Source organism: Xiphophorus maculatus, chromosome 3 (assembly GCF_002775205.1).
Source record: "Xiphophorus maculatus strain JP 163 A chromosome 3, X_maculatus-5.0-male, whole genome shotgun sequence".
NCBI classification, from domain to species: domain Eukaryota; kingdom Metazoa; phylum Chordata; class Actinopteri; order Cyprinodontiformes; family Poeciliidae; genus Xiphophorus; species Xiphophorus maculatus.
The window spans coordinates 4360258-4383095 of record NC_036445.1 but is presented as its reverse complement, the minus strand read 5'-3'; the positions used below and the strand labels follow the sequence as shown (position 1 = coordinate 4383095).

The 22838-nt window shown below is 39.3% G+C and overlaps 1 protein-coding gene across 3 annotated transcripts; it reads left to right on the top strand.

Annotated features, from left to right (window-relative positions):
- Positions 1-1846: 1846 nt before the first annotated feature.
- Positions 1847-22568, top strand: LOC102230209 (protein FAM110B). 3 transcript variants are annotated; one of them, XM_023331312.1, is made up of 2 exons: positions 1847-1954; positions 18256-22568. In XM_023331312.1, the coding sequence occupies exon 2, from the start codon at positions 18955-18957 to the stop codon at positions 20281-20283; it is 1329 nt and encodes a 442-aa protein (XP_023187080.1). In that variant the 5' UTR covers positions 1847-1954; positions 18256-18954; the 3' UTR covers positions 20284-22568. The 3 variants fall into 3 exon arrangements, with proteins under 3 accessions (XP_023187080.1, XP_023187082.1, XP_023187081.1); XM_023331314.1 differs by lacking the exon at positions 1847-1954 and adding an exon at positions 2029-2100; XM_023331313.1 differs by lacking the exon at positions 1847-1954 and adding an exon at positions 13685-13834.
- Positions 22569-22838: the final 270 nt, after the last annotated feature.

Genomic DNA, 22838 nt, shown 5'->3' with positions numbered 1-22838 from the left:
TTCAGGCACTTTGCTGGAAGTTGCAGTTTAAAAGGCCACACTGACTATGTTAATTCTAGAACTGGTTTGACCTACATGAAAGTCCTGCAATCGACTTCCCAACACTCATTTAATTTCCCCTGAAATCAGCCAAATCTGATTCATGTTTCCCCCCTTTAGCATCTATCACTTCACATACAAATAGGAAAATATTCTCCCCTAATTTATCTACCTCAGTATAAGCAGAGGCCTTCTGACTTGTCTCTCTTTCGATGATTTCCTGGAAAATGGAGACTATGCTGCTACATCTGAGCTTTAGTCAAATATGGCAAATAATGAAAAATAATAAAAAGACCTTGATCAAAAAAAATATGGCAAATAATCACTGTAGAAGTGAAGAGTGTCCAGTTTTCAATATTGGTCTTCTTGCAAACTTTGCTTTATTGTTGTTGATTAATAGCTGTCATAACAGAAGTTTCTCAAGCAATCTATGTGGTTTTTAATATGCTTCAAATTAAAAATAAGAAAACTGTGCCATGCATTTTCCTTCAGTTTCTCTTTCTCTGCAATTGCAGCAAGCTTTCTCTGGTATATTTTTCTGTGGTGCAGATGTAGAAACTATTCACAGGCTGACATTTCTGCAGTTCTGGAAACATTTGGGTGTGGTTTCTTCACTGAAGTAACAATTTGTTGAGTAGAGAAATGTTTGCAAAAAAACAAAAAATCACTTTCATAGTATTTTTTTTATTCAAACTTTCATGTGGCTTATCTTTGCTGGAAGATTTACAATGACTGCTTACTGTTTTGTTCCCAGAAATCAAAATTTGCTTCAAATGTCTGGATCCAACTGTGGGATCCTGACTGATTAGCAAAATGACTCAAGTTCAGTCAGGTTGGAAGGAGAGGCTCTGTGAACATCAATTTTCAAATGTTTGACTTGAACTATTCGAATATATCAACATGATGTGATCTAAACCGTTCCATTGCAACTCTGGCTGTTTGTTGTCCTGCAGCGGGGTGAACATTTTGCAGAAGCTTCTCTTCCAGGATTTCCTTAGCTCCATCCATCACCCTATCAATTCTCACCAGCTTCCCTGGTTGCTAATGAAAAAAAAAAAACGTCCTTTGCATGATACTGCCATCAGTATCCACCATTGGCTCACCAAGAGGTGGAGCCAGGAACATTTCATAAAGCTGGGATCATTGCTCACTCAAGGGTGACCTACAACAGATCAATGGAGCACATCTGTATTTTCAAAATAATTCACTAAAGGCAGAAAACATTTTCTTGAATTGAACAAATTTGCGTCAATAATATATATTTTTATATATGCTGTGTAAGCATACATCTCTGCTGCCACCAACTGTTTTGGAGGGGAACTGCTTGTTCTGGCCCAACCCCTGACTCCGCCCCATGTTTCACAGTAGCGACGTTGTGATCAGAATGATGTAGCTTTAATTTCTATGGATATATACACGTAAAAGTACAATTTTGTTTTCTAACATGTTCGCTGTGCCCCATAAATTTCTTGAGGTGAACTTGTGTTTTGTTTTGTTTTTTTCCAACAATGACTTCCTTCTTGCTGGTGTTCTATTGAAAGATTCGTTCACCTGATTAAAACATGCAGTTTGGAACTCTGGCATTCATAAATGTAGGAATAACATGGTGAAAATATGTCTCTGAAAAATGAACACCCACAGTTTTTGCCTTTTTGTCAGGTTAAATAAACCTAATTATTGGTGTTAATGTTTTACTGTGTGATACAAACGGGAACTCAACTTTACTCCTACCTGCCCGCCCTCCCTCCTCCTCAGAGGGGGCAGGTCGGAGTCCGGACTCCCTCTCCACTGCTCAGTGTGTTACAGATGCAGCAGCAGAGCGGAGCGCCACGCTCAACATCTGACATTACACACGGATCTCTACACGTTTACTGGATTTGGGAGTCAAACAAAGTGGATGACCTGGGTAAATAAGGTGAGTCCAGGCAGGTCCGTGTGTTGTTCTTGATAAACGTGACGCGGGTAGGTTCGAATCGGGCTCATTTTGAGATATTTTTGATTGGGAAGTTCGAGAAAGCGATCACATGGTGGGAAGAATTGATCCATGATCGGTAAATCGGGGTGATTAATTTTCTCTTTTTTACTCTTTGCTTTTCTGGTTTGTCATTTTTACATTGTATTTTCGTCAGAAATATAATTAATGAGATGAACTCTATATGCTGATGGCACAGCGACCTCACTGCTGGAGATAATTTAAGTGTTAATAAATTCTAATATTTTTATTTTATTTTACTTGTTTTCCTTTTTTTTTAAAAAAAAAAAACTTTGTCTTTGTACGAGTTATCTGACATCTTTATGGTTTGTGCCTGTGAAGCAAGGAACAATCCATAAAGTCATATAGTACGTGCCCTGTAAAGTCAGCGGTCAGGATGACTGTGATTGGTTTCTGGCTGTGCATGTTGTCCATAAACACAAGAGCAGGACTTCAACTTGAGCCAAACAGATTTTTCTGAAAAATTGACAAGTGCATCAATGTATCTTGTGCAGTGTAAACCAATCCACAGACCTTGATGCCCAGTTTAGCTGGCTGGTATGAAGAGAATGGGGTAGCTGACTGACCCCTGCGCTCTCATTAGGGCAAATACAGATGACATGAGGCAGTAGGTTCACAGCTTTGTAGGTTTGACCTGAAAGATATCCATCTGCATGTAACCAAAGCTCTGTTTTCCAAACCTCCACTGTGTGTATCTGCTAACTTTACTACTTTTTATTCATGCAAATAAATAACTAATTAATGCATGTTATTTCCCAAACAGAAGACTAGAAGCTTAAGTTTAAAACAACAGAAGGAAAATAGGTATGGTTGTTATGCAATCGACACACTTCAAAGTGAACAGATTCTCTTCCAAGGACAGAACCATGTGGCCTCAGGGTCCACTGTGACCCACCTCAGCCCGTCATATGCAGACGTTATTTTGAATGAGTGTCAAGAGTTGGTTTGAGTGGGATCAGGAGCATAAACAACTTAGAGGCCAGACTAAACAAATCACAAGTGTCTCTAAATAGATTTATCCCGACTTTAATAGGTGAGCACGTGTCGTTTTGATCGTCTATGTAATTCTGTTTGAGGCAGATCATCTGCTGGGAGTGCTTTATTCTCGCTTTCTTGAGGAAGAGATGATCTTTTAGTTGTGCTGAGAGACACTTCTGTGGTAAAAATAAAGACTGACGCAGCAATAATCTCTCCACAAGGCTCTCACAGCAACTGCTCAAGAGCTTTTGAACACATCAAGGGATTGTTCTCAGTAGATGAGTTAACCTACTTTTTTTGACAACTTTAAAGACTTAAGTGACAGCTTTACACGTAAATTATGTGTTATTTTCTTTCAGGTTCATCAATTTTCAGGCTCTTGTTAGGGTGATTTGTTTGGAGACAGATTTATTTTGATCTCTATGCTCTTAACTTTAACTCCATAAATTTGACTGACATTACAGTGCCTTGCAGAAACATGCATACCATTTTTGCCCTGTTATAACCACAAGCTTCACTGTATTTTATTGGTATTTTATGTATTAGACCATCACAAAGTAGCACAATATTGTAAAGGGAAAGTAAATTATGATTTTTTCAATTTTTCTTTACAAGACAAAATCTAAAAAGTGTGGCTTGCATTTGTGTTCATTTGTATCCTCAAGGCAGTAGTTTGTTGAACCGTTTGCTGCTGTTAAATTTGCTAGCTCTTCACTGTATGAGTCCACCAGTTTTGCACATCTAGTGACTTTTTACTCATTGCTTTTGTAAGATTTTAGCCTGGACTTTGACTGGGCTATTTTAACACATGAATAATCTTTTATTTATTTAAACCAGGGGTTTGCAACCTTTACAATCCAAAGAGCCCTTTCTATCCTCAGTCCACCTAAATAAAACTTGAGTTACCAATTTTGTGAAAAAAGACAACTTATAACTTTTGGTAAATACCAACTATGGGAAACATATTTAAACATAAACTAATGAAGCTTCGAGGCAGATAAATTTTCCTCGAGGAATTTTAATAATCGAGGTACTCAAAGCAATAGAGGAATCATTTCAGCTCTACTAAAATCTATATCTGATATTATATCTATATTTATGTACTTTCTTCATCAGTTCTGACCAAAATTATTGAGAATCACTCGTGGGTCCAGAGCCCCAGGTTGCGCACCCCTGATCTACACTCGTCAATTGTAGTTATGGCTATGTATATGATTAGAGTTTCAAGTTTTTTGCAAATTTCAACAGGATTGTCCTGTGTTTAGCTCAACCCATGTTCCCATTAACTCTGACCAGCTTACTGAAAAAAGCCACACCACACCATGATGCTGCCACTCATGCTTAGCTCTACTTGACTCGTTAAAAATTGCAAACAGGACATCTTTTTGCCATTTAAAAAGAAAATAAAATTCTCTCTCTTTTTAACATCCAGATTTGTAGAGCACATTGATAACATAGCTGTGGATCTCTGCATATTCCTGAAGAGTTGTCTTGGGTCTTTCGAGTGCATTTTTAATTGGTCTGATTTCCGGGGGTCTGAATACAAATGGATGCCTCATGTCTCAGAACAAGACCCTTTTTTCTCCACCCCTTTTTACAATTTTTCACTATTTTTTTTGTATCTCATCAAATACCAATGAAAGACAGTAAGGTTTGAGGTTGAGAATTTGAAAAAGTTGAACAAATATTAATGCAAGGAACTGAAAAATTATATGTGAAAAACAAATAATAAGCAGTGAAACATAATAATAATAATAATAATAATAATAATAATAATAATAATAATAATAATAATAATAATAATAATAAGCAGTGAAACATAAGTCAGTCGTTTTTCTGGTTTCGAAGCATCAATATGTCTGATTCCTGTAGAGCAACAACACATCTTCTATCTCCCTGGGGAAGAGGCCAGATGCAGAGAGCCGTTCACTGCAGTTTTCATCTGAGTCGTTGATGGGATCCTAACATCATTATCATGGCTAAATAAAATGCTATTTATGCCTCTTTGCTTGGTTTACAGCACCAGAGGGGACGTTGATGATGATGTTAGGGATGCAAGACAGTACTAAGAAAAACCTGCAGAAGCATGTTGAATTTATGACCCTTTACACCATGCATCTGCTTGTTTTGCTTACCCAGCCTTTTGTATCTTAATAATCAGAAAAAAAAACTAATAAATTAACTTGTCAAAGTCCTCACGATCTACTGCTTGCAAAGCAATGCCTTAATTTAAATCCTTTTTATTCAATTTTAGCATTTTGCTTGTTTGTGCTGTTGAGTAAGTATTTAATCTGATTTGTTTGAACCACATCAATGCCTGCTGCAAAGAGCAAGCAGAAACCACAGAGCATTGTCTGGTTTTAGTTTACAGTTGGTCACTCATGTGCTTTTTATCAGTTAAATGTCAGTCAGCTCCACCACAGCAGCTATTAAGATTTTGTATGTGCCTTCCTGAACAGCACAGCCGTTTGAACACCGCTCTTTAACGAAAACATTAAACATTCGCTTTGTTAGCCCCTCGGTTGTTGAGTGGCCGCATGTAAAGATCTCCAAGTTATGGTGGGAAGCTCGAGTTTCTAATTAAAGGGGAAAATGTACACTGCTAATGACATCATCTTCCCTCTGGGTATACATGGTGTGTTTGTGTGTGTGTGCGTTTCAGATGAGCAGCTGGTTTGAGACACTTGACATTCAGTGCAGTGTAAAACTTCAAACACTTACAGAAACCCCCCCCCACCAGTCATATAATTTGAATTTACAGCTTCTTGTCGCCCATTGTGCTAAAAGTTTGTGGGAACTTTGTAACAACTTTAAGGAGGGGGCACTATTGGAAAAAGAACAAGAAATTATTAAAACTTGAGCTCCACAATTACAGTCCGCATCGATGCATTTAGGTAGACACTATATGTTAAAGTAATACCCACTGTTACGAAGGACAGCTGGTTGCACGGTCCAGTAAGACAAGCCATCTATTTCATAAGCTGGCATTTCTTCTATTTTGTAAACATCAGGGTGTGGAATCTTCTTCACTCAAGTAACAATTTGAAGAGCAAAGCTTTTTTTTCTTCCCCCTCAAAAGTTATTAAAATACTTTTTGAATAGAAACTTTCATGTGGCTTGTCTTTGTTGGAAGATTTACCATTACTGCTTGCTAGTTTGCATCCAGAAGCTAAAATTTGGTTTAAATGTTTGAACCTAACTTCGGGAATCTGATTGATTTTATTGCACAATTTCAGGAAAATATCCAGACTCAACAATATTCCTGAAAATAGCTGTGACGACGTGAAGAAATATGATTATCCCCCTGCCCTCCATTAGCGTTAACATCTTAATCCCTGAAACTCGACATCAGTTGTTGGTTTGAGGGAAGATACAGTCCATATAGTTGACCAAACATTTTATCAAGGATGCATTACACTTGAAATGTAGCATCTTGTCAAATAATGAATCTATTTTGTATTGATTGGGATATTGCACACAGTGACATTGTGATAATAGTTGCAATTTAATATAATGTTCACCTCTACTTGTCAAAATCCTTCTCTTCTCCTTTATTCTTTATGAAATAGCTCAGTCAGGTTTGATAGAGAGCCACTTGAACAGTAATTTTCAATTCTTGCTGCTACTGAACTGGTTTGGACTTTGACTAGGCCATTCTTACGTGTATCAATGAGAGGCAGTATCCAGCAGCATTCAGTCGTATGCAGTCTTTAACAGGTTCTTCTCTATGACTGGCAATGTTTTTTTAGGTCCATCCAGCTTTTATCCAACTCAAATGACTGTGTTCTCTTCTGATGGTAGCAGTATGGTGCTGACATCGCCATGTTTCATTGAACGCTTAAGGTGATGTGCAAAAAACTGGGATATATCTTGGCTGTCTTTCTTGCCTCTTCTTCATAAAAAAAACAGATTCAGAGTTGTTGAGTGCCTGACTAATAGCTGTGGATCTCTGGAGCTCTTCCAAAATTACCATGGTTTCTTGGCTGGTTCATTGTATTATCTTGTAAATATTTTAGACGTAAGTCCAGCTGCTACTATTGCATTAGTTCCCTTCCCTCATGGGCTTATGACTCAATCCATAATTCATTGTAGTCAAGACAGTCATGAAACATGATCTGACAGATCTCCATCTCCTGACAGCCTCCATGTGAGTGGCTGACAGCTGTGAGAGCAGCCCTTCTCGCCACTGCTCTCACATCTTTGTAATTGTTCACAGCCTGACCGATCACCTCTGTTGCTCTGCCACATCCCATCAATCTCAGCCGTGGCATGCTGCGTCCATTCATCCGTGGGGAAGATGGCACCGAGCTGGACATCCTCTTCCACACAGGATGAGCCCATGGATGCGGCTTCACTGATTTATCCACGTGTTTTCGGATTCAGACAGAAGCAAAGAGAGGAGTAGGGGACGAATGGAGGGCTCTCTTTTGGTTGCACTTGGGTGCAGTTTGAGGCAAAGCAGGTCGGCTGATCGGTAATGAGAGAAGACAGCTGGCTGGTTCAGTGGAGGCTAACGGCTAAGCGTAAATGGCAGCGAGGAAGAGGAGGAGAGCTTGGTTTAGGGTCTTTCTGAAGGAGTTTCTGGATGTCTTAATTTTGTTGCCGTTGAAGATTTTTTGAAGTGGTTAGGGTTGTTTTAGGAAGATAAAGTTTGGGACAATAAACAGAAACATAAGTGTAGAATTTTTTTATTTTGAAGAGCCTTACTTTGTATATTTATTACTACCTATATCTTCTTATTATCTTTGAAGATTTATTGTTTTACTGCAATGCAAATAATAAAGAATAAGTCTAAAGCGTATAGAAGGCAATTCCCATATGTTTATGCATTATTTCCTGCATAAAGAAGGCTGATTTTAACCTAAATGATGATCAATGTTGAGACTTTATGCAGTGTTGCTGTCTAAACTGATGTTTCTCAAACTTCTCAAGTTCTGGCCCTCAAAATAACCCGAGCATAGATATAAAGCCTTAACTTGGATGAACTATGCAAACATTACCGATAAACTCATTAAAAACAGTGTATTGATGACACAAACATCCACAATAAGTCATTGTGACTTGAACAATCCTTCGTCCTGTGCAAGCCTGTGGCGACAGAGAAGAACAACTTCCTTTTATCCTTTCTAGAAAAAAAAACCCTCCATCAGAATCACGTTCAATTGGAGCAGCAAAGTTGTTGGGGACTGAGAAGACCGGAATGGGAAGACACAGAGGCAGTTAGCCAGGAGTACTTTCTATGGGAAGAAAAAGAGAGCAGAAGGATTTGAAAATATAAAATACACATATTTATTTATTAATTTGTAAGAAATATTGTAAATGCTAGTATCAATAATTTTAAGACTTTAATAGTTTCCTCTGAATGAATGATTGAATAGAGTTGGAGTTTCATGATCCCACCTCCTGCTTGCACACCAGCAGTCTAAATTAACTCACAACAACTGAGACTGTAAAGTATAAAGCTAAATTTGGGAAACATAATAATGTCAGCCACAAATATTTGCTTTATTCATTTGATTATGTTTACTCTCTTATAACATTTTACCTTCTGGAAAAATGGAACTTGATGTTTATGTCCTGCGGTGAACTTAATGTGCTGCGGTGATTATCTCATCCTCTACATGACTATTTTGTTGTTTTATTTTCAATCTGATTCCTCAGCAGTGTTCAGAAGACAGAACTTTCCTGTAAAATGTGAATAGTCATGGTTCTGTTTAATTAAACTTTCAGCTGTGTCAGAGGAATTAAGTCAAATAGTATCCGCTCACTGCTGATGCAGCAGATGAGCTGCATTAATCTTTCCTCTGTTATGCTTTTAATAATTAATAACCGATCTTAACCGGTGCATCATAATTATTTAGTTATGATTATTTAATGTCTCGGATAATCATTAAAAATGTAAAAGCCAAGTTTAAAAGACTATAACTATGCCACACAAAAAATCCACTGCACTTTTTAAAAAGCCTGGCTTTTTACTGATAAATCTTGATTGACTAGCTGCCCTTTGCTCCTCCAATTAAGTATATTTGGGAAACTTTTTCATATAAAAAGACAAGTGGAACATTTTGTGAACTCTGACGTCAAGCCTTTTAGAACTGCTCTGTTGAGTGGATGCTGAATCAATGCTGACACATTTAAAGTGGTGGAGTGTTGTTCCACAGAGGGAGGGGCTGGACGGGCTTTCTGCAGGGTTACAGCAGATTACCCAGAGTTTGGAGACAACTGGAGCAGCTTTGTCCCCCGAGTTTCTCCAAACAAGCTCTATCACAAACATTGACAAGTCAGTGCTAAACTTTTTACAACTTGCAACACTGACGCATGTTCAGAATAATGCGCCAAAAGTAGTGTAGGTCTCCTTTTGGCATGTTTGCGTGAATGAGATGTTTTCTGGTTTTACTTGCTCTGATAGAGAGGAACAGGTGTATGCTTTAGCACCTCTCATTACATTCTGCTGCTGCTTTCTGAAAGCTGGCGTCCTGCTTTAGCATCTTTTAGGACTCGGTTGAGTCTGACACAAGTGAAAAAGTGTGAAATATGGTCTGAATGTGTGAAATAAAACATCTGGCTGCATGCCAGACAGCGGCGTCTCTCTCAAGGACTCACCCCAGCAGACCTTAATGAGTGTGTGTGAGAACAGAGCTTCATAATTTAAGACTGGCAGATTGAGGGATGTGCCTGGATGTATGCCTCTCCACTGCTCTCTATAAACAACCTCAGGACAGTGAATTCACGGTCACACATAGACACACACTGTGATCACTGTGGCTTTTATTGTTGGCCACATAAGCCAGGCTGGCATGCTGGGGGAGCGGGAGAGGGGGAGCAGCGGCCATGGTCGTAATTTCCAAAACAATGCTGTCTAGAGCTGCTGCGCCTGCTTGATGTGAGTCAGATTTGGATGTGCTGTGTACAAACTTAGCTCCGCCTCGCTGCACTTTGTTCCCCTTTTGCTACACAGTCTCTTCCCACACACAAATGTCACGAACACAATTCTCCATAGCCAAAGACTGGGAGTGTGCCACACGTTTAAGTTTTGCCTGTGCCACACACTCAATTATTTAGTTAACCTCATGAGGAGATGAGAAGAGAGCACCATGCAAAAGGAACACCAATATTCTTACAATGGCCTGTGTGGGCAAAGCTCTAAAAGTAGCAACTTATGGACTTGTCTTTCATTAGTAGCACATTAGTGGTATATTTTCTGAATTAATCTATTTGATTTTATATGAAGTTTTTATTCAGTCTTGAAAACTATTGAGTCTAGGTAGGTCTGGATCTGTATTGAAGAAAAAACAGATTTCATATTTAATATATAACCTTTGTAAAATGGTTGGGAATTCAAAATAAACTTGTACGCTACACAGATTTAGTGCAGCAAAAATATTTGCATAAAACTGGAAACCTCCTTTCTAAAAAGTATGAAATTCAGACATGTTTTACATTTGCTTCCCTCAAGCTCAAGTTTAATTATGGAACTTTTTTTTAATAGTTTAGTATCTATATGCATTTAAAATTGTTATTCTGGTTCAGTATATTTCAGATGAGGTTTTGCTTGACTGAAAGCACTGAGCTTTTGCCGCAGTCTTTAATTATGTAAAAGAGAATGCTGCGCAGTCGTCTTTTTTAAAGACACTTGGAAGGAGTCCTTCTAATACAGAAGGACGCCTTCTGTATTAGATAAGCCATTTTAGCAGTCATAAATCTTTGTACAAAACTAAGTTTTCTACTTTCATAATTTGTTAAATTGCTCAAGCATTTAGTTGTTCACTCATTTTCAGTGAGGTCAGCACAGAAGCATAAAGATATGGAGGCGCATTGAGGCTGAAGGAATTGCTTTCATGCAGATCTTCGAGGAGAGATAAATTGGTCGCTTGCTTCAACTTTATAAAGCCTCTGAACCTCATATGTTAATTACGTCATTTTCAATTTCATTTGTATCAACTTATAACGCCATGCCGTTACATAAAAGTGGCATTAAGCTGGTCGTTAATGTGGAAACATTGGCGTGCAAAGCTTGAACGCTGTGACTTTTCTTTTAAAAAGCTTTGGATGGAAAAACAAACACTGACTAATAAAACTTTATCCGCCAGGACAGGAGTGTCAGTAATCTACAGTAACACCACCCTTCCTAAGCCTTGAAGTAGGAACAAACTTGGCCTAGCAATAAAAGCAAGAATAAACATGGACACTTTATCAAAAAGCTTATCAGACCAAGCAGTGGTGTAGTGCTACGGCATCAGTAAGGTTAGCTGTAAAGCTTAAGGTTGATTACATCATTTTTAGTAGATATTACAGCAATAGTTTAGGGGACTGCAGCTGCAGATCAGGATACAAAGTATTTATTATGCTAACTTTTAAAAGCTAAATAGATTTTGTACGAACCAAAACATTATTATTATTATTAATTCTGCGGTTTTAAGTAGAAAATATGGATTTGTTCACTGCTTTGTTCACTGCTTCATCTTTATCCAGATCAGATTTAGCTATTCATGCTGTCAGCATGTCAGAGTAGAAATGTTTGGTCCACTGAAACCTCAGCTGTCACAATGATAATTTGATCTGAATGACAAAAGAGCAGCCGCAATGAGTTAAGAGCCCATCTTGTCGATTTTACGGTTTCAGAAGGAGGTCTATTCAGATTGGGGGTCTGTAAAGTCCTCCCAGGTGGCCCTCCTGCTGTTCCACATGAGTGTGGAGCCAAAAACCCAGTGGCTAACGGAGCCTTTGTGTCTGAGGGGAGACAGCAGCTTATGCACCCCATGGCTCCATCTCTTTAGCTTTAATTGTCACCATGTTGTCCTTTTCACTACCTGACTAATGAGGCAGAGAAGCCAGATCACTTAACTCTGAACATGGAGGACAATCGTTGTTCTTGGTCATTAATAATGCAGAAAAAGGCAGACACGTCTCTGTTAGGGGAGCAGAAGATGACACCATGTTTTTTTCTTCAACGTACTCCTTTGCATATTTTCTTAAGCTCAGTGTCTTTATTCTATTATGTTAGTGGAGAATATTTGCCGGAGTGAAAAGGCAATCAGGGTGTTGCCAAAGATTTTGAAACTCAAAAGTTTGAAACTTTATTGTGAATTTTTATTGGGAAATTTCTGAGAATTAAAAACAATTCAAAGACTTAGACTTAGTCTAAGTCTAAGTCTAAATGAATTGCTCCATATCCAAACATTCCGGTTTCCACCAAGAAGACAAAAAAAGACATCATAAACATCTTAAAACAGTAGATTTCAATAGGTTTATTGGTGAGATTAACTTTACCAAATTTTTATTAAGACGGGAATGTGGAGGAACAATTTTATTCGTCCACAGATTAAGAAATTTTGTTAGTTGATACTAAAAGACCATACACTGTGTTATTTCACAATAGCCAGCCCCACCCTAAACCTCACAACTCCCATGGACTGACTACTGACCAGCTCTCCGTCTAATGGGTCCGGAAAATCTCTAAACCCTTGAGTCTTACCCTGAGACGGGTCTAGGAAAGATAATCTGTCTACATGAAAAGATTCCATTCCCTACTCCTAAAGAAAGTCTAATTCAACAAGAAAATCAAAATACTACCTCTTCTTGGGCCTCTGCAACATCCTCCATGTTCACTTCCTCCACCTCCCACTCTGGTGGCCAATTTCTCATTTCACATTTGTCAGCCTATTGTGAACCTTTGTGTGTGCATTCCCAAATTTTCTCACAAATTTATGTCAATTCAGATGGAAAGTTATGAATTTACCAACCTGGCAGAAAAACTTTTATCAACCTTTTCCTCAAAGGTCAAATGCCTTTCCTCTGGGAATGCCTAGCAAGCTTATTTACAGGTTATCCTCTCGTAAAACAAACACTTCCTGAATTTTCCTGTGTTTGTCTAATTTTTCACAAGAAATGATCTGCCTGCTTATACCTGGCAGCATAATTCACGACAGAATCTAAACACAGCCCATGTGCTTCCTCTTGGGTCAGATCTACGTGGCACAAACAATGCAGCTGATAAAACTGAAAGGCCACACTCCCTTCCCTTTACACGTCTCTGTTGGAGCCGTCTGGGTTCCTTGATGTGGGTTGACAAAAAACATCTGTTTTTTCTTAAGCTGTGCTGGAGGTAGGTATAAGCCTTCCCTAGGGACTGGGCCAAAACAGAGAGGACAAGAAGGGAGGAAAGAAAGACAGAGATGGACAGTGCAGTTTAACTAGCGGAAAAAGGTTGTAAGTTTAACAGATTGTTGCTGAGGTCAGAGGTTTGTTAGTTCGGAGATGACTTTAAGTTCAGAGACCTTATTTATCAAAGAATTACCATGTTATACAGTAGAAATCACCAAAGACTTTCTTGCAGGACTGTCAGTTTATGTCCAGTTCTAGAATAAACTCCACAAAGAACTGAACAAGTTGCTGAGAGATGCTTTTGGCTTTTTTGCTGACCAATGTATGCCACATTTGATCAATTTAGTAATTTCTTTGTTTGTCCTGAAATACTATATTATTGTCTGGTAAACTGTATCATTTATTGTATTTTGACACATTTAACTAACGTGATTGGAAAGTGTATCTTTCTGACCTGCAGCTGGTAAATCTACTGAATGTCATGAAATGGTGGTGAGGCAGACGCTGTAGAGCCAGGATGCGATAATAAATTATTTTAATTATGTCCAGCATAACACAGTCCAACATGGTCCAAACAACGGGCAGCACGGCCGAGCGGAAGCCAGGGCTCGACACCGGTAGCAACCGTTACACAAATGGACGAGACGACGGACTGGGTACAAAGACGACAGACTAGGAGTCAAAATGAGACGAGGACCCAACAAAGACACAGACACACAGGTGACACTAAATACACAGGAGGTAATCAGGGAACGAGAAACACCTGGGAGTAATCGACGGGAAAACAGGACAACACGGAGACACAGGAAACTCAAAATAAACACACAGAAAAACACAGATCACGACACTGAAAAGTGAATTTAAAAGTGATTATCAAGCTTACAATGGAAGTGTGCACAATAATAACTTTGGGAAGGACTGTTTAGAGTGTAATATTTGTTGTTTATTATTTTAAGTTATCAGAAATGCACAATGGATACCAGTGGGATATTCAGCCTGTTCAATGGAATCTCAGTGCAACATATTTTCACAACTAACACAGATCATACTACTATTAATGCTTATGCTCAAACTAGTATTACTTATTGCATTTGCTGAAGACAAAGTTTCATTGGTTCTATTTGTGGAAAAAAAGACAACTGACCTCAGAGGTTACAATGAAATGCAGAATTCACAATTTTTTCATATGATGTTTTGATTTTTTTTTACTACTAGGATCAGGTTTGCAAGTTGTTACTAGCAAACATATTAAGGAACGAAGAATCCTTCAAGACTTTTACTAAGAGTTGCCTTTAATTTTAAAGGGATAACAGGATAACAGTATGCTGTTGTTCAGGTCTGTTTCTGAAATATTCTCTGCAGTTCTCCTACATGTGCAACCTCTGTGCATTTGTTGATCTTTTTTTGTTGTTTTTAAAAAAAGAGAGAGTATTTGTGTTTTGTTGATCACACTATGTCCCTAACGACCTCCTGACTCATCAGGAAGTAGGTTGCTAAAAAAAACGTGAACATATCCAGAGTTCAAACAGATGTAGCCCCGATACATAAAACACTTTTAACACAATACATGTTGGGACAAAAGCTTTTTAAGATTTACTTCAGATACTGGGAGTAATGGTAAAAGGAGCCAGACAGGAAAACAGATTCAGAGAAGGGTCAGGCATGTGTTTACAAGAAGCGAGGGAAATGAGAGGGTAGAGACGGTAGGAGAGTGCAGGGAAAAGAAGCTAGGGCGGTATTACGAAGGAAAAGACGGGGGCGGTGTTCACTGTAGAGATGAGAGTAGAGGGAAAGGGTTCAGAGGTTAATGACAACCTATAGCGGGAGACAAAGGAGGTCATGAAGCACAAGAGAAATTCAAAGGCAGTCTCACGCTTTTCACAAGCTTTCAGATCACAAGAGAATGGGCTGGGTACTAATTTGGCTCATTATGGTCAATGGAGCTAATGGGGCCTTATTGTTCTCCATTTGTGTGTGTGCGTGGGGTGTACTGAGTGTTTTTGTTGCAGCATTTAATCAGTATTTTCTGGAAACATCTGTCTGCATGCCCATTACTTAACAGTTTTCAGTAAAAAATGTGTGATTAGAAAGTTAGCACTTTCAACAAGTGATGACATCTTAATGTGATGGATTCCCTTAACGCCTTTCATGTCAGATTCAGTGAGTGTCATTTGCATTACAAATACAGCAAAGATATTCATTGGAATCCGTGCAAGCACTGATGTATCCAGAAATATTGAAGCTTCTTCATTTTAGGTGGCAGATATTATCCTCATTTAGTTGAATTAAGCACTACAGCCATATTGCCACTGGCTACTGGACCAGGCAGGATGATTAAGGTTTTTTGTTATCAAAAGGTTATTTTCAAATGATCACTGAGTGATTTATTTATGTTTGCTACTTTCAGTATTAATAAGTTGCATGTTGTATTTTTAGTCTTTTACAATAAAGTTGGCAACCTAATTTAAGACTCTTCTCAGGCTTGTGTTTTGATGCGATCAGAGTAAAATCAGTCGTTGCGCTGTAGCTGTAGTTTCAGATGGGGATCAGAATGTTCCAAAGGAAAATCTGTTCATCAACACCCCCATCACCCAAAACTTGAACTGTAACCCCAGTCCCACTTCCTCCCCGTTTTCCACACATTTTTCTTGCCTCATGCCAAGCCCTGTCTCCTTTTTTACCTCCACACCTGTCGTGAGAAATTTCTCCCGGAACTCTGCCTAAACAATGGTTGGTTTTCCCGAGCTCCAACATCTGGAAAAGCTAACCAGCATGCCAGGGCCCCTTTTCCTCAGGTAATTTACAGTGGCATGCCATTTGACAAGCTCTGCAAGGGGCGTGGAGGCTGAATGAAGTAGATTATGGTGAAACTTAAGCTCCTCTTCTAAAGTTTCAGCAGCACTTAATATTTAGTGGTAGCTGAAGAGTAGTTATACAGAAAACAGTTAGATATAGCAAGCTTTTCATACGAAAGTGTGACTATTTCAGCAGGCTGGTAATATTTACATTTTTAGTTTTTTTTATATATGAACAAAATAAAAGAAATTCAGCACTGATATGAAAGGTCTGGTAGTTGTTGTGCAATTACCTGTCCTTTGTTTTCAATTGGTGATAAATATAAAACAGTTTGTAATAGTTTTCTGTCTTAAGTACAAGTATGCTGATGCAACTCAATTATTTTGAAAAAAATAAAAAAATAAAGGCTGTAGTTTCTCCAGGCAGCTTTGATTAATTTAAATGTGTTTTGCATAAGATGCATGACTCATGCATCACTGAGGACATGCTTCATTTCTTTAAAGCCAGTGATGTTCTACTTTAAGAGGAGTGAGCTAAAATCGGTGCTATGCACCTATCAAACATATGAACTCTAACCCAGCGATCTAATTGGTGGGTGTTTCATTGATCACTAGATGTTTTATTGCTTTTTCTTCTTTCTGTAATATGCCATTGGAACAAACAACACAACCCATACACAGTTTGTGTTAGCCATTTTTAAGAATTTATGTTTGGTTATAATTGCTGCCTCAATTTGTTGCCCAAATTTGTGAAGAATAACAACATATAAGAAGAAACTATCCCATTTCAGACAGAAATTTGATTAAGATTTAATCCTTTGAGTAAAAGGAATTGAAAGAGACAGGAAGTACAAATGCTGAAATACACATCAAAAAGCAGAAAAACACTTTACAGGCCTGATGTGCAAAGCTTCGTTGGTACAATACTTTATGACATGATATGGTTCTGTTTTTCTTGAAGTGGCAGCTCTGTGCTTCCTCAGTTTGATACATATCTTGATACCTAAGAAATTCTGACTTAGAGATGGGGGTGTTGTCAACAGAGTTCCACGTTTTCCTGTCGGGTGTGTCATGTAGATTATTATAACAATGAAATATAAATCATTTTCCTTGCTGTTTTTGTTTCATTTGTTGGGAAGGAAAAACTAAAATAGCTGCTGATAACATTTGAAGCTGACCTAAGGGAAAGTAAACCCAACAATATTTTCCTTCCCGCTATCTTACGGAAGACAATGAGCACTTTCCTCCCTATTTGGACCATAAACCACCTGTGAATTTGGGGTTCTGGTTTCCAGACACTACCACTTATAAAATTGTCTTTTTGCCTTGAACTGACACACACACACACGCCACCACGCACACTCACACCCCGACACACACACACAGCTCAAGTGAAAAACTAGAGCAGACATGCAAATACCCATAGCTGCATGCACATCCAGACATACACGCACATGTACACAGACACAGACACATGATAACCGTGCTTGAGTGTTTTCTAGCTAAATATACTCCTTCTGCAGAGTCTAGCCTGTTATAAGCACGTGCAACCCGCTTTTTACCCCCTCAAATGCAGAAGCAGCATGAAATTGATGCAAAATAAAATAGTGCAAAATGTGGTAACATTTAGGGAAACAGCATAGTCTGTTTGTTTTAGTGTCCCATTTAACTTTTGCAATAACTGGTTAAAATGAAGAGCGTTGAGTACAAACATTTGGTACTTTGGAGGTGTATAGCTTCATTTAGAAACATTTAGTGGCTTTGAATTACAGCAGTCTGACTATAGTTTTCTGATCTGATTTTTAAGACATCAGTTACACTGGCTTGTTTCAAAATGTAATATATTGTTTGGAAATATTTCTGCCTGTAAAGTTTATTTTAGTCTATTAACTGTAGCAAGCAGCTGAATTGGTGCCAATACAGATTGTCTCAGTACTAAAGATAAAAATAGCTAAAACAAATGACTCCTCAGAATAAGAAAAGGTCTGGCTCTCTTCCTGTGCAAAAAAAGAGAAAAGATAGAAGCAGACATGCCATCGTCGCTACTGGACAACAGAGTCCATATTCGGTTTATTTTCAGTCACAATTCATCCTGTGTTGAGGGTGACTTGCAAGGACATTTTATATTTTATTTATATACAAGCCTGATAGTAATTAAAGGCTCAAATATGTCAGCTTCATATCTCTGCCTGCTACTGTCATGCAGCTCCTTCTGGTTTTAAATGGGTGCAGTCTGAGCAGAGCTAAAGGGGCCGCTGTCTTTTCAGCCATCTGGTCTCTGCTGCCTGCCCTGGAGAGCAGCACATCAAACTAAAACCACTCTTTCTCTCTCCCCGACTCTCCCAGGGGTCTCCGCAGCCGAGGTTAGGACGAGGACGCGATCTGCTTCTTCTCCACCTGCCCATCATCGAACCAAGTGCCTTGGTGCCGGCCAGGTCATCTCATTCGGGACGGGTGCCAAACAATAAGTCTTGACCTGCCGCCCCTGAGAAGACCAGCACTAAACAAATATTTGAGGCCATTATATATCATTTCACCGGGCAGCCGCCACCAAGAAGATCAACAGTGAAGGGTGCAGTTAAGAGACGAAACGAGAGAAGCGAAAAGAGGGGGAGGAAGAAGTAACCCTTTCAAAGTGCACCCCTGCCTATTTCTGCCACGTTGTGGGCAGGGAGCATCTTATTTGGGAGCTCTGCTGGCTGACAAAAAAAGCACTTCTCCATTGCTTGCCTGGTCAGATGCCTGGGTAAATACTAGATAGAGATATCAATTAGTCTGAGTTCTTCTACCGCCCAACAAAGCGACTGTGAGCTATCTATAGAAAACATAGCAACAAACTTGGACTTTGCGGTCACTTGAATTACCACTTCTTCATAACCCTTTCAGAAAGTTTCGAGAGCTGTGAGAAACAGGAATGAGAGTCGCTGCAATTTTTTACTTTTAGAAACTTCTCCAAAGCCAACAACAGCTCACTGTGGGGACCGGAAGCTTGGAGCCAGTTTAGAAGCTGCAGTTTTGATGTCTTTCCCAGCTCAGTAAAGTAACATGAAACCCCTCACTCCAATCGGGTCCCCCTCTCCTCTGAGGCTACTCAACAAGGGTCCAGATTACCTGCGCAGGCAAATCGACGGTGGGGGTCACGGCCGTTCGGTCAGCGCTGTGGAGAGGCTTGAGGCCGACAAAGCCAAATATGTCAAGAGTCAGCAGGTGATCAACACCAAACAAGAACCTGTGCTTGTGCCTTGTGCCACGCCTCCACCGCAGCCTCGGAGAGCCATCTCTGTACCTGGCAGCTTGACCCCTCGTTCTTCCCCGCGACGGTCATCCAACACCCCCTTCTCTACTCTCTCTGGGTCCTTCACCTCAAAAGAAGAAAATGAAAATGATGATGCCAGAAAGGAGAACAGACGGACTTCTATTGACATCAAAACACACAATAGGAGCAATGTGAGCAAAGTTTTGCCTCCAAGCCCCAGGACGCCTGGAATTAACAGCCTGGTAGCACCACACAGTGCCCCAGTTCTCAGAAGGAGTACAGGCAAGCGCATGCTCAGGCCAGACTCCCTGTTAATATACAGGCAGAAGAAAGAGTGCAAAAGTCCTAACAGCTCCACACTGGGAGAGAACAATAACATGGAGTTGAAGGGATATAGTTTTGTACGTCGCCTCTTCCAGGGTTCAATGAGAGAAAAGAGTGGCGGAGGAGAACGAGTTCAGAAGATGGTGATAGGTGATGAGAAAGCACCTTCCCGGGATGGGGACTCTAGAATGTCTTGGACCAATGACAAAGATGTTACAGATGGAGGACCAATGAGTCGAAGGTCAAGCAAGACAGACCAAGAACGCACCCCAGAGTCTATCCAAAGTCCAGGTTTTAACTGCACATTAGAAAACACAAAAAATGGTTTTATTAATGGTGCCACTGACCAAATAAACATTAGGCATGATGATGAGAGTGATCCATGGAAGCGTGCCTCCCCGATGCCACAGAGAAGGCAGTTTGGAGAACTGCAGCGCTCCAAGTCAGACCTGCGTTTGCGCTGTTCGGTAGCTTTGTCGGAGCAGGAACATTTCTTTGACTTCTGTGGACTGGACATGGACATGATAGAGCGTCTGGGCCGGGAGAACTTCCTCTCTTATGCCAGCTCAATAGACACGCTTTCCTTGGCTCTGCGGAGCGTAGGAGGAGACGGCTGTGGTGGCTCAGAGCCCAGCGAGTTTTCCCGCCACTCAGGAGATGGACTGTTTCAGGAAGAACTGGCAGAGCAGCTTCCCACTGGCGTGTCCATCATCGAGAGAAATGCCCGCGTCATTAAGTGGTTGTATGGGTGCAAGAATGCAGCTCAGGAAGGACCCAAAGAGTCAACTGTATAGTATGAGGATCAAAGATTTGCAGTTGGAACCAGAAGTTTACATACACTGTACACAGTCTTTACATTTCCCCGACATTTGATTTGTATTTTGCCATTCTCTCAATAGCTTGCTGGAAGTTTGGCCCATTCCTCTTGACAGAACTGGTGTCACTGGGTCGTTTTTGTTGGCTGTCTTGCTTGCATCAATCCTAATTGACATAAAACTGGAAAAGTTTAGTATGATTTAATGTCAAACAGTGAAGGTAAACATACAATAAATCTTTATACAATGTATCAAAACATCTGGTTTCAACTGTATGTGCCATGGAATGCTAAAAGTTTATTTTCACATAAACTGTAAGCCAGTGTTTAAGTGCATTCTTAAACGTACCAATTAAACTAATAATTAGTCAATTTAACAGATGAAGGATCTAGTTTTGCTCAATAATCTATAAACCAGAGGTAAAGGGACAAAACATACCAGTTTTCGATTTGAACAGTTTTCAGACATTAAAACAGGATCCATACACCTGACGATTAGATTAACACTGAGCTGACAGATAACTTTTCCAACACCAAATGCTAATGTGTTTCTTGTATTACATGTACTGTATATGTACTGTTTTTTTTATTTAGTATTTACCACACAGCTTACAACTTCAGTAGTTCTTAAGTATTTACTCATTAACACTAACAAGAGCTTTTGTATAATTATTGCAAGCTTAAAATTTAGCACGTAGTTGATGATTAGCTCAAAGGTTGATGCATTTAACAGGTCTTATGTCTGGAATTTGTTGGACTTTTACATATTCCTTAGAAGATTTTGAACTACTCATCTGTTCAAATGACGTTACTAGAGATTCATAATGCAAAACTACAACCTTCATGTATCTATTTTGTATTTCCATTTAACTACAATCAGTATTACTGGCATTCCATGGCATATAATTACCTTTAATTCCTCTACTGTAGAACAGCTGATAGTTTCATCTTGTCAGATTTAGATGTTGCATTTATAGAACCTAGCGACTATTTGTATGAGTGTGAACTGTCCTTACTCTCCTAGTGTAGCTTGATAGTATCAGTGGATGAGTGATGTGGACATTATCCTTTACATTTCAAGTTTCTTTTCAGTATTTTTTTTTGGCAGAACTGGATTCTGAGCAGACTTGAATTCCCCATGTAACCCCTCAAAAGGCACATAGATGTTTGAAACATGCTTAAAGGTTGTTACTCTTGACAGTAATGCTCCCTCGTACTGAGTAATTTAAAAACCACTAAGCTATACTTTTCTTTGTAAACAGGGATTCTCATTGTGTGAGAGTGAAGTGAACTGTGTACCTCATTTGAATCTGTCCCAGTTGAGTTTGTTTCTTTTTCTTTCTTTTTTCTCTTACAATTTTAGTCCTTGAACGCAGGCGTTGGAATAAACTCGTGAGACGCTCCTGTGGGGTGTATGATTGCACTGAACTGGACAGATAGAGGAAATTAGAGAGTGTAAAAATCGCCAGGATGTTTAACACTGAGCTGGATTCAGAAGAACATCAGCATCCAGAACAACTATAAAAAATATTTGGCCAGATTATTTTTTTTTACTTCATTTCTTCGAACTGCTTACAAAGGTCAAGAAAATCATTAAAGTTGAGGTCATTGCATTTCACACCGGTCTAGTGACTATTGTGTAAGGTTTTGAGTCACAAACCACAATACACATGGAAAACCTGGGTTAATATTCCATCCTGTAAGGACTTTGAACTGGAATCCTTCAAACTAATATGTTCAACTCTGTTTGAAATGAGGCAGAAGTTGTTAAATGTTGTAGGGAGTCACTTTCACCAACTGCTAGTTTACAGATGTTTAACCCATGCAGCTGGTCCATGAAAGCATGCAGGGGAGGATGAACCAACTTTCCTCCCACTGATAAGCACAGATCCTACCTCACTTCATCCATTTCTCACTGCTTCACACTTCCCTGAAAGGTCATTCCCATTTCTTGCCCTGGAGGATGCCACTGTTAATCTGTTAAAGTATGTGGAGGTTAGCCTGCGAGGACTCGTGGGCTGAGCGCAAACCAAAAATGATGGGCTTAGTTTATTTATTCATGTCATAAATTAAAACTTGCAGCCTTGATGTTTTTCTGTATTTGTCACGAGCATGACACACTCCTGAAACAGCTTTTACATAGACCTATTTTTATTGCATGTTTACAAAGTGTCTCTAAAATTGGGTGTATATGAGAGAGATTTTTTTTATTCCAAAAAGGTTTTGTGTATGATGTACACAGCTAATAAAAACAGAAAAGTGAAACCAAGTGTGTTGTCTTTCACTGTTATCTCTTACATTTATCTCACAGGCATTATGGAGCAAAATCCACACTATGAAACTTTAAGCTTTACAGTTTCACATGGACATCACATTTAGAAATCTTATGGAGTACATATATAAAAAAAAAATAATATGCAATATTTCTTACCCGTCACCTCATACAGTGAAACTCATATTCAGTGGTGCCCAAAGTCAACCCTCAAGGACTGACTTTGGTCTCCACTGTTCTGTATATTTCTCAAATATAGACTG